At 39.5% G+C, this 12,782-nt stretch overlaps 1 protein-coding gene across 4 annotated transcripts in view; it reads left to right on the forward strand.

Annotated features, from left to right (window-relative positions):
* The first annotated feature begins 4,141 nt into the window (after positions 1 to 4,141).
* Positions 4,142 to 12,782, forward strand: part of arhgef28a (Rho guanine nucleotide exchange factor (GEF) 28a) — a 57,679-nt gene continuing 49,038 nt past the window's right edge. For all 4 annotated transcript variants that reach the window (XM_085166207.1, XM_085166209.1, XM_085166208.1 and 1 more), the window contains exons 1-2: positions 4,142 to 4,395; positions 6,790 to 6,844. In XM_085166207.1, the coding sequence (XP_085022333.1) occupies positions 6,812 to 6,844 (33 nt within the window). In that variant the 5' untranslated portion in view covers positions 4,142 to 4,395; positions 6,790 to 6,811. The remainder of the gene's footprint in view (positions 4,396 to 6,789; positions 6,845 to 12,782) is intronic.

Genomic DNA, 12,782 nt, shown 5'->3' on the forward strand with positions numbered 1-12,782 from the left:
GCCTGCTGCCATCAGAATAATACGCAAAATCCCAAAACTCAGATCATCTCAAATTTGTTCCTTGAATACACCACTGAGTTCACTGTACTCAAACGGCTTCCACAGTCAGCACCTCTCAGCACACAGTACAGCACCTTTGGGATGTGGTGAAATGGAAGATTGGTGTTGTGGATGTGCAGCCCACAAATCTGCAGCAACATGTGTGCTGATGTCATGTTAATATGGACCAAATTCTCTGAGGAATGGTTCCAGCACTTTTTTGACTCTATGCCATGAAGAATTAAATCAGTTCCAAAGGCAGAAGTGGGTCCAACCCAGTACTAGCAAGGTGCACCTAATAAAATGCTTAGTTTGCATATGTCTTTGGTTCAAGCTAAAGTCTAAGAGAAATTAATCCCACCTTGTGGACGCATGTTCTAAATAATATTCAAATTATATAATTAAGTAGGGGCTTATGTGAGAAAAGCTACAAAAGCTGAAGAATTTGAGCTTGTTTACTTATTCCTTTTAAACTGTTTGCTACACTAATGACAGGGAATTCAAATGTCCTGCCAATCGTGGTTATTTTCACGGCAAGGTCAACCTTACAACACAATAATCCGATTTAAAGGCCGCGACAACTATTTCCTCAGAATGAGTGAAATCCTTTTATTCAGAAATAAATATGGAATGATCCTTCCCCCCCATCCCCCCTTTCTCCTGTTATGTTGTTTGTTTCACAATCTGTGTATTTCCATATCTTGCTTCCCTGCTTGCTGTCGATGTTCTGAAAGCGTTTGTGTTCTTTGACTTTCTCTGTTTGTTTTGCAAAGTAGAGATTTCTTAATGGTGTGATTAGGCTTTGGAGGATAAACAGTATTTAAGTCCCTGCAGTATTTATCCCTGCAGTCCTAAATAGAAGGTTTAATAGTGTTTTTACTGTATAATTTCTTAAAAAAAAAATCAGACTAACTGCCTGGTATCCATGCCAGCAGCTTTTCTCTAATGCTTCTGTGAGCAATGTTTACTGCTGGTTGATGGCTAATTCCTCACTCATGATTATGCAGTGTTTGAGTTAAACTTGGTAATCTATCACCGTGTTAAACTGCAAAGACACAGACGTTACAAATTCTGTGAGAGAAAACAAATACAGTTATTTGAATTATTGCCTTTGAAACCCCTGAATGATTTTTTTGAAATGCTTTACATATTTAAGAAATCAGAGGAGGATTTGGAGATTGAAGTTATGATTCAAAATCTGTTTTCATTGGACTGTAACTGAAATGTCTTTTCAGCTGGGGAAAAAAAGGCTTCATTGAAACAGTGTGATGGCAGCTGCGCTGGGACAGAAACCCTTCTTGTTTTGTTGTTTTAATTGTTTTAGGAAAGTGCTTTTGTATCTCAAATATTAGCGCCTTTGTTTCCTGTTGTTTTGAAGTAAAAAAGTGATGGCGATGCTTCTCCCGAGGCCTTTTTGTTCTGTTGGTTTTGTTTTTTCAAGCTTCTAATGAGGAGGTCAAGGGTCCTGGGATGTCCATGAAGTTGCTCCAACAACACCAGGGGGTCTTGATGGAAAAAAAAAAAAACCCTTCCAGGTCAGTTGCACTGAGGAAGCTGTGCCTTGTTAAATGTGACTCAGTGAACCTCAGTTTTTGTGTACCGCTCTCGCCATCTAAAGGAAACGGGAATTGCATGCAGAAAATACAGCAGATTACTGCACCTTAACTACTTTGGAATTTAGTGTATGACATTTCAGAGGATGGAAAAGCCTCCTACACAAGTGTTGTTTATTTTAGTCACTTCTTGGTTACACCAGCAGATGGCACCATAGTCTTATGAATTCTGAAATCGGAGCTTGAACTTGAGGGAGGCTTTGTTCTTCTTTCAAACTTTCTATAATCCTTTGATCATCCAATTAAGCAAGACAGCACTTTTTGGTGGACAGGGTGAAATTAACTGATATTGCCAACTGTGTGAAAGCTGGACCGTCGTTTTAGTTCATCTGCTGCTCATTATTAGTTAGTGGGGGAACAGGGTTTATGAGTGACCAGGGAGCAGGAATTGTGGGAAAGTTGTCTTCTTTTTGTGTTTCTTATTAATGTAAAATGTCAATATAAATTGCCCTCCTCTGTGTGCAACTAAGATGAGAATCCAGCTGAGAATGAAAGAGGTCTTTCCCCCCCCCGAGCCAGTTAAAAATTAAATATAGAGTCCCTAGTTCTTTTTTCATAAAAAAGAAAATAACTCCTAAAGTAGATCGTGCAAAAATCACCAATCAGCTTACATATTAAATGTGAGTTATGCTTGATACACCTGATGTCACTACATAAAACAGCTGTAGAGCCACATTTATTGAGTCAATAGTTCATGCTAAAATACTAAAAAGAAGAAGAATCATCTCAAAGTCCAGAAAGGCCCTTTCATTTTTACTTTTCCCTCATGCACCTGCCGATGTAAAAAGTCTTGAATAATCAGGCCTCGTGTTATCGTAAAGACCTCAAAGTAGCACATCACCTCCGCAGAGCACTTTACACTCAGCCTGTGAGCTTACTTGTGGTTTTAGAGTATTTATAAGAACAATGGGAGGCAGAGCCTTCAGCTTTTAGGCCCCTCTTCTGTGGAACCAGCTCCCAGTTTGGATTTGGGAGACAGGCACATCTCTACTTTTAAGATTTGACATAAAACTTTCCTTTTTGATAAAGCATATAGTTAGGGCCGGATCAGGTGACCCTAAACCCTCCCTTAGTAATGCTGCAATAGATCTAGCCTACTTGGGTTGCCCACGATGCACTGAGTATTTCTTCTTTATTCACCTTTTTTCACTGTCAGTGTGTTTATACATCACTTTGCATTGAGCCTAGTTTTGCTGGAGTTTTCTTCCTGGTTTCTTCCTTGGCAACAGTGGAAAGGAGGTTTTCCTTCCCATTGTTGCCAAGTGCTTACTTATAGGAGGTCATCTGATTGCTGGAGTTTCCTCTCTACTATTGTGGGATCTTTACCTTACAATACAAATGGGGTTTGTGGTTGTGATTTGGCACTACATAAATGAAATTAAACTGAATTGAACTGAACTGAAAGCTAGCCTTGATTGATGAGTATACATCAGTATATAAGATTTGTTTCAGCTGATATTGGCCATGTTGTCTGAAGTTGGCTATTGGCAAACAACATGGAATTTATCAGTGTAAGGTCATGACCATTCATACATCCAGTCTAGCTTATAATATTAATAACACATTAGAATTCTGAGAAACACACTTCTCGTGTGTGTATTTATACTATATTTATTACCACGTTAGCTAATGCCAAAAGTAGCCACACCAAAGTGCTAAAATACTCAGTGAGAGACTGTATTACAAATACAAAGTCAAAGTACAACAACTGGACTTTACTGTATCAGCCTGCCTGGTATTTAAAAGATCCATTATCCCTATCAAGGACGTACACTCTATCTATCCAACTCAAGAAGAAGCTCAAAGAATAGTGATGTGGCATGTTAATGTTGTATTAATGTGTAAGGTGCATTTTAACATTGGGGCTGATAAAGTGGAGCAATTTTTTTTCCAAGGTTAATAATAATTAAAGTGTGGAAGAAGTGTAGTAGAATAAAAATGTGCTTTAATCACTTTCCATTCTTTCCAGTTATTATTAATCTCTAGCTCTCTTTCATCTGTCTCCCTCCCCTTACCCCCAGCAGATAGCAGCAGATGGCTGTCCTTCCCTGAGCCTAATTCTGGATGAGGTTTCTTCCAATTAAAAGGGAGTTTTTCCTTCCCACTGTTGCCAAGTGCTTGCTTGAACAAGGTCATCTGATGGTTGGGGCTTTGTATTACTGTAGAGTCTTTACCTTACAATACTATTGTGTGAGAAAATGTAGCTGAACTAAAGTGAATTGAATTGACTTGGCTGTGGTTTCTTTGTACTCGGTCACAGTGACATCACTCAGGCTGATCTCTGATTGGAGAAAATTAAAATGACAAACACTAAATACAGGAGCTCAGTTAAAGGAAATGTCAAATGAAGCATTAAATGTCATTATGAGTTCCCTATGCTGGGGACGTTACATTTATAGAGACGGAATTGAGCACATGTCGCCACGTTTGGCCCTGCCTCCCGGAGAGGTTTCACTCATGCTGCCCGGTCCTTGAAAGGGGTGGACCAAAAAAAAAAAAAAAAAAAAAAAGGACAGGCAGCAAAGGAAAAGGAAAAACATTGGCGACACCTGCAGACTCCTAACCTGCTCTCTCTCGGAGCAAAAACATGGAAACCTGAAAGAAGCGGAAATAAATAGGAATAAAAGGTGCATTAATAAAGTATGTTTATTAGTCACAACTACTAGCAGAAGCGAGCGGCTCAAACACTTTCCAAATAGACTCCCGGAGCGAGAAAGCGGAGGGAGGGAGGAAAGCGCAGCAGGTAATGGGAAGCTGATTCATCCTCACTCGGAAAAGTTCCGTTTCACGCAGATTTTCATTAAAGCTTAAAGGAAGGAGCAGTGTGCAGACAGCGAAACTGTTTTCATGCACTTTTTAATTTTTGTATATATTTTTTTTACTTGTTAATTGTTCACGTGAGGCGTGGATGGAGTGAAATACTGGTGCGTTCACAGGTAAAAGGCAAAACGCGCGTTTTCCCCTGTCTATGTTGTCTATTCAAACCCGCTGTTGTGATCCCGGAGAGATATAAATGATGTGTTTACTGACTGTATTTGACTGTTAAGTGCAGGGGTTTCGCTTCCTACTGACAGTAGCAGTGGAGATCATTTATTGTTCATAGGAGTGCTCACAATGTGTGCGGTCCCCCGTTTTCACTTCTTTGTGTGGCTGCTCCATGCATTAGTGTGAAAGCGAGGTGGTTTTCCTCTAAGTAATACCTTACATTCTGAGTCCGATAACTCTAATTTACGGAGACACTCATAAGTCGTCATACATCATTCATGAATTTTTGAGCTCTTTTATTAAGTTTAAATACGTCATGTTGAAAAGTGTGGAGTTATGCAGTTGTCATTCACTGTGTGAATAAAAATGCTTTCGACAGCCTGTTTTTGCAGCTTGCCATGTGAACGGAAATTAAATAGTTTAACCGTGCGTCATCTGAAAAAGGGCTGATGAAGACAGGGTTTACATACTCCCATCTATGTATGTCAAAATGCTTTCCAAAGGCTTTTTGACAGCGTGCGGTTATGTGTAATCTTTTTTCTGTTTTCTCACGCTCTGTTCTGGCGTGCCTGGCCACGACTCATATCAGGTTTCTCCTTCATACTGAACAGTCAGACTGAGGACAATGAATGACACTAATGCTTCGCATAGTTTTAGAAAAAAAATAGACAATAAACGTTGGGTTTAAGGTTAATCCGTAGATGGTGGTGTGCCTTACTTTGGTTTCCTGGTCATCCAATCCTTGTTTTCACCTGCAGTCTATTCAAAAGTTGTTTTTGAGCTTGTGAAGCTCAGGTGAGGTCCTTCTGTGTTTGGATGTGAATCTTCTTTTGAACTTTCTATAAAGGGAAGATGAGCAGAACAATCGCATTTGTGGGCATTAAAAAAAAAAAAAATCTGTAATAGGATAGATTAACCATCATTAGTTGTACATCACAGTAGTGTAATCCTATGAATATAAGTAAAAAAAACTTATTTCACCCATTGGTGTGCAAATCGATTTATAATTTCTATGTAGTCTTTTTTTCTTTTTGATATCCTGTCTTTCTCCATTAAATTTAAACTACCATCGGAATTAGATCCTGCTCTATTCTTAAAACTGTAGCTAGAAATTAAAATAATCATTTCCACCACTGTAAATGAATTGACCTGCCCACCTTTCCTTTACGTACTTTTATATGGAAGAAGTGTCATAATCAAAAAAATATTCAACAATCATTAAAATATGTGTATTGAAATGAAAGCCGAGAAGAGTATTCAGTTAATAAATTAATAAACATTAAAGCACGATTCCTGCTTTTGGTTGGTTAAAAAAAAAACAACAACACAATTTTAACCATAATTTCTTGAAAAGTGTGAAAACTTGCATACTGGTAGATTTTTTTTAAAGGTTCATCTTTTAAAAGCAGGAAGTACTTAATCTACCCAAAACTATAGCTGTTTTTTCATCATGGTTACCATAAAAAAAATCCTCGATATTTTAGCCAGGACATTCATGTGGCTTACTTTCTACAATTAAATGAAAATATTCCTAAAATAAAATCATGGCTACAGTTTATTCATGCAAGGGAGCCATTTATGGGTTAGGGTTACATTAACATTCGGCTCATTTAATGGAATTTTTGCCTGTTTGGGACATGCAAAACGTCTGCAGAGCCACAAGGCCTGCTGGATGTGCCCCAGCTGATGCAGATGAGTGTCTAGACAAAGTGCAGCCTGCTGTGCAGCTTTGAAGTCATGCACTATTCACAGCTGAGACTGAAGTCACAGTGGATCAGGTGTGTGCTGATGATACAGTTACCCTTTCTACCACTGCTGTATCCTGTCTGAAGGCTATTGTTTTTCCATTCATGCAGGCAGGGCAATATCAGCGAACTAAGCCCTATGAGAGTCTTTATCTTACTCACCTCAGGAAATGTTTTGAAACATGGCACACGAAAATAGCAAGCGATCTCTTGGTCCTGACTTTGGGAGACAGTGGGGCTAAGAGGAGGGTCAGATCGTGGAGGTTAAAGTTTCACGCCAAACAATAACACAAGTGCAATAAATTTGGTGCAACATTCAATGCTTCAGTTGTAGCATGGCTATAGGTTACATTAGGCGGTGCTGTTATTAACCCGATGTCATAGTAACACCTCTGTTTTGTCTCCAGGTCTTTGGTGGATGGAGAGAAAATGGACGTGAACCAGAGGGAGCTGCCTTTATATGTAAGTGACTACCTCCTTTGCTTGTGTGTGTCTGAGGTGTTTGCATAATGCAGGGTTGTCAAACTTATTCTGCATGATGGAAAGATGCTGTAGTAAATAAAATAAATTGTCATTGGTCATTGCCCAGACTCTCTTGCAACTGCAAAACTGAAAGTCTTCATTAATATACAGAAAAAGTTTTATTTATTATTCTGTGGACCCATTGTAAAAACAGAGATTTCTACAGGCGATAGTAAAAATTAAAAACAGAAGATTTTCTGTTCAAGTTTATCTATTTATTACTCTGGTGTAATATGAACAACAATGGCAATGTGGGGTGGGGTGTGTGGGTGGGTGGGGGGTGGGGTATCTTTATCAGTAAGAAAAGCTGTAAAACTTAAGAAAACACAGTTGAAAGTACAACATCTATGCCCTCTTTCATATACTCCAAAGCCATCAAGTGGCCCAGATTGAGGTCTTTGCCGGGCTGATACTGACCCCAAGGCCTTATGTTTCAGCAGAAGTGTTTCCCTCCAGCTATCCTCCTCCTCTCTCAGTCCTGACTCTCTCTGTGTGCACTGGTTGACTAGTGAGCCTTGTGTCGCAGGTGAAACCCAACCCAGCAGGGTTTCAGTCCCTGGGGAAGCCAGGCTCTACACAGCCGCCCACCACATGACAAGGGCTTCTGAAAGCATGGCTCCCATAGTGAACATGGGACTAAGAATAACAGAGTATTCTTGGCTCTTTAAAAACTACTGATTACACAAGTTTAAAAAACAATGTGGATTTTCTTTTCTAAAATTGTCAAATTATTGTCTTTTCAACTTTTTTTGTTTTAACTTTTGGACGTTTTAGTTTTGTTTCGCCATCTCTTTCTCTCTTTTCCTTTTTGCCTCTTTCACTCTCTCTCTGCCTATTCTCCTGTAAATGTGGAAGCCTGGGTGGGCCAGTCACTGAAGCGTTGCCAGATTTCTGGTAAGCGGAGTGTCTGCTTGTTTTGCTGTGTCACCAGTTTGAGAGAGGGATGGTGATGGGGGTGGGGGTCGCTTCGAAATCGTTGCCTCCATTCGCTCACAGAATCTGATGGAGGGCCGGTCTCGAGGCCCAGACATGTGAATCATTATGGGCGCTAGAACTTACACATACTAAGAGGAAGTGGTGTCTCCACCCTCAGAGGACACAGCTGAACAGGAGCAACTCTCAGGACTGAATGAGATCCAGATTTCAATGCTGGGCTTTGTGTAGACAAGCTGTGGCACACTGCTGTGATATAAAGACTACTATTGTAGCATGCCTAGTAAAGTTTTATGGCGCACCTCCACGCACGCAACACAGTGTCATGCCCATAGCAAATACTGATGGACGAGATCAATGGAGAAGTGGCTGCCATGAGTTGGATGGAAAAAGTGTTGGGAGTTCCTGTGTGGAAGGAGATTTTATTGAGCTGTAGTTTAGCTTCAGGTTCATGCGAAAGTCATTTTGTTTGTCCAGGTGCATGACTGAATTAAACTTATGCCCCTGAAAGAAGAATGTGTGGCCACGTTGGTGAAATGGAAAGTGCAATTTTACCACAGCAGAGGCTGAACTAACTACGTTTCCAGTTGTAGCAACACCAGCAGCTTGCTTCTTTCTTGGTTTGCCACCACATTCGGTCATACTTAAGGATCTGAAACTATTAATGTGGCTTAAATGTGATAAACTAGACAGCAGATTTTAAAAAATCCCAAAATTCTGCTGTTACTGCTATTATATAGAAATCTGCTTGACATGTTTGTGTTCTGGAGGGGTAAATAGTAATTTTAACATTTTTTGTACATTATTTTATATTTTCCAGGTCATTTTAGTTGATCTAAATCTGTGGATTGCCAAATAAGGTGGTAAATAGGGTAACCATAACAACTGCTTAACATCAGGATGTTAGCAGTGCTGTTGTGAGCAAGTTAGCATAACAGCGTTAATGTTTATCTTAAGATGTTATGTCCAGGTGTTTGACCAATCCTGGATTTTTGTTGCCATGGTTAGAGCTGAGCAGGGTTTTTAAGACAGACACTGACACAATATTCAATATGCTGGCCAATAGTTTTTGGCTTTCAGAAACGAAACATAAAAAAATTTCCCTAACATTTGTTATGTGCAGTTATTCATTTACACATTTATGCTGTGTCTGACTCTGCTTGGATCACGTGGTTGTTATGTTTGTGGTCTTCCAAACATATGTGGTTCCAACAACAAAAAAAGCAAAGTGCCTCTGCTGGACAAACTATGCAATGTTAACATTCATAACATAGCTGAAGGGTGTTTTCACCTGGTTCCCTTTGTATTTTAAACTTGAATTTATTGGCTATTATAAATGCAGATACCAATTGATTGGCAAATAGCTAATATTGACAGATGATAATAAGAATAACCCAGGTTGATCCTGATACCATTGTTTTACATTTTGTTGAAAAACAATTCTTTAAAATTGGCTCCATTTTTGTAATCTGGATTATTTTCTGTGAAAATGCTTTTGTATTGGCACATGTCAACATACCCGGCAGGACGATACATCTGTTATAGGCCAGTATCAGTTGTTAATATCAGTATATACTCACACATACACTTTATTAGAATAGAATAGCCTTTTGTCATTGTACAACAAAATTGTGGTTAAATATTTTTCTAGCAGAGGATAGTTTTGACTTTTGAGCCATCGACCTCTTGGTTATGGGCCCAGCACACTTCCACTGCACCACTCTGCTTGGGACTCAGACTCACAATCCCTAATTTACAGTACGCTAGGTGCGTACTGCTTGGTCAACTGCTCATTAATCCAAAAAGCAACTCAGGACATGTAAACATGGTTAAGATGACCTGCTCGGTTTGAGCATCAGAACTGGGGAGGCAGGTGATCAGACTGGTTGTTTGGTTGTAACCCAGCGGCCCCCAACCGCCGGGCCACGAGAGTTAAGGCTCGGTTGTTAAACTTATGGTTTTCAGGGTTTTTTTTTCAGTTTTTGTCGTTATTTTTTTAAATCATTTTTATCGTTCCCTGGGTCTTTTCCCGTGTGTTATGAATACATCCTCCTTTTTTGGTACCGGTACTGATTTTATTTTGTTGTTTTTATTCGCGACACCTTAAAGGCCGGTCTGTGAAAATATTGTCGGACAAAAAAACGGTCCGTGGCCCAAAAAAGGTTGGGGACCGCTAGTTTAACCTACAACATGAAGAATTAAAGCTTTTCTGAAGGCAAAAGGGGTCCATCTTAATAGGAAGGTGTACCAAGCAAAGTGGCTGGTGAATGCATTGTTGGGCTCTACTTCCTTTCCTTAACAGCAGCTTTTGTCTCAACGCAGTACTGCCACATTTTGACAAATGAAGATAGATTGGGTGTCCCCGTATTACAATGTTTGTTAGATTGCGAGTGTGGTTTGTGTAGTGTAATGGTGGTTTCCTTTAAACTAGCAGGTATGTGTGTGTGTAATGGTTTATGGGGTTTTTCCCCCTTTAAGTGCTGTGATGATTGTGTTTGCTTTTCACATGTCAAACCAACAGAAAGACTCACGTTTCCAAATATTTATTGATGCGGAACAAGAAAGTTGGCCATAAAGGATAAAACAACATTACTTCACCAAATAGACACGCTCTCCTATTACAGCTGATTTCTCAGATGTCGTAATTATTCATTTCAGTACTTCTTAAGAATATTATGTAACAGCTAGTCTACCGACAGGACTTTTCTTTGAGATGAATAGTTGTGGCACTGCACCAGCCCCTTTTGACATGTAGACTAGTTATTAGTATCCCATTTGCACAGCAGATTAAATCAGAGGTATGTGTCTCAGCTGAGCATGAGAAAAGGCCTTCAGCACTAGCTGGTTGTCACTCTCAAGACTCTGGAGTTTATGTTAGTTCAGACGTGAACAGCCCATAGTGTCGCTATGGTAGTGTGTGACGTACTGTCACATACTTGTGGTTGGACAATTGTTTTGCTTAATGTAATGCCTTTGTGTGTGAACGTTCATGAGCATATCATCATAGAGCATGTGGAAGTAAGTGGAACGGTGGCCTCTGTTGTTCTTTGATCAAATTAAATAGGCTATGAGGGTTTATAGTGACTCTATGATTATAGCAGACTCCATTGCACAGTGCAGGTTTTCTTAATGATACCAAATGTTATTAGTGTTGGTTATTAAACTGAAATAACTATGCTTGAGAGCTGACATCAATAGGTCTTTGCACTGAGGGGAGCTAACTGTTATTGGAGCTGTTTTTGTTGTTGCGGTGGCACTGATCTTACTCCCCTGACGTCACCCGTGTGATACACTCAGGAGATCATGGCAAAGAGCTGTAGAGCTGACAAGTACAGGTTTCCTGGAGACCGGGCAGCAGATTTGATGTTGTTTTTCCTCCCACCCCCCACACTGAATGGACAATAACATGCGGAGGTTATAAGACCATCTCTCTGGTGTATCATTGGATTTAGTGTTTTAATAAAAATAAACATTAAAAACAAAGCAGCCCAGTTGTTATGTCACACAACAGCAAAAGCACCTTGTGGATTCATAGCAGGCACTTATGAAAAACCTTGTATTCATAACTAAATATACTACCCGACCTTCAAACTCGCCACGTGGAAGACATGAAGTAAAAAACCACAAGGTGTTGAATATTTCATTGTTACTGGATCAGGTTGTGTCATGACGGTGCTCTGGAAAAAAGGCCATAGATCACATCGGTGTGTGTTGTGTCAAATTTTGCCCCTCTTAAAGTAATATTGTCTGAGGCTATGGGACAATGTTGAGACAATTGAGTGGAAACTATATCCTCTGTGCAGGATTCAAAATGCAATCAAACAATATTGTGTGATGTGTCTTTTATAGACATTTACAAAGGAATACAGTATAAAAAATACAGAAAACTGTACATAGCATTAATATCTAAATAAATTCTATAACTTTTTTTTGTAAATGTACTTTTATGAATGACTCTTTATGTGAAGTTAGACTTACAGGAAATAACGAAGGCTACACAAGCAGCAGGATGAAATCTTATCTTCTGTTATGCGGAAAAACAATCAGAGATAAGTGTGCACTAAGTGGTACTGCAGCTAACCGCTGAAAACGGAGAAACTGCAGCTTGAGTCAGACCCGTTTATCACTTCCAAATAGCAGCCTCGCAAACAACAGGAAGATAGCAACTCTTGAAACCCCCAAGGGTTTCGAAAGAACAGGGGTAAAGGTTAGAAATTTGACTGGAGCCAGATTTTAAGTGCAGTTGAAATGATTATAGACTTTTTGTTTTGTTTTTTTTTGTTTCCATGGGAAAGATTGACCTATACTTGCATGTATAATATAGGTCAAAACATGTTTGAAGACATAAAGTGTCCTGAGAAAAAAATTCCTTGAAAGTGAAATCACTGCAGGCACTGCAAATGCATTAGAAAGTGACATGTTTTAGATAAGAGTATTGCACACAATGTATCTGGAACGTCAGAGTCCAAGAAGATGAATTCCAGTGTTGAGCTATCTATACTGACACAAGGACAGTGTTTACAGAGAACAGTTGTCCTTCCAGCATATTCCTGATTCGATGTCATTGTGTTTTCTTTGCAATGTATGAGCTGGAAGGCAAGAAAACCTTGGTGGTTTTTGCTGGTGTTTGTGTACAAACAGAATAAGTCAGTGCCGTCATGTTTCCTGCTGATATCCTTAAAAGATGGTAAGGTTATGACAGTCGTATAGTCGGATAATGCAGGAAAAAAGGCTAGAGTGGGTTAAAAAGTAGAATCTCTTCATAGGATAGATTGTGAGAACTTAAGAGTCCCTGTTTTCTTCCAGGGAAAAAACAACAGGAGGGTTAAGTACAAGGAGTGCAGTAAAAGTTAAATGGCCCATTTTTTGCCTTTTTAAGTTCAGGTTTTTTACAGTATAGGTCACACTTAGTGGCTCGGTCACACTAGATTTAAAATGGGATGGC

Source organism: Neolamprologus multifasciatus, chromosome 7 (assembly GCF_963576455.1).
Source record: "Neolamprologus multifasciatus chromosome 7, fNeoMul1.2, whole genome shotgun sequence".
In the NCBI taxonomy this organism is placed as follows: Eukaryota; Metazoa; Chordata; class Actinopteri; order Cichliformes; family Cichlidae; genus Neolamprologus; species Neolamprologus multifasciatus.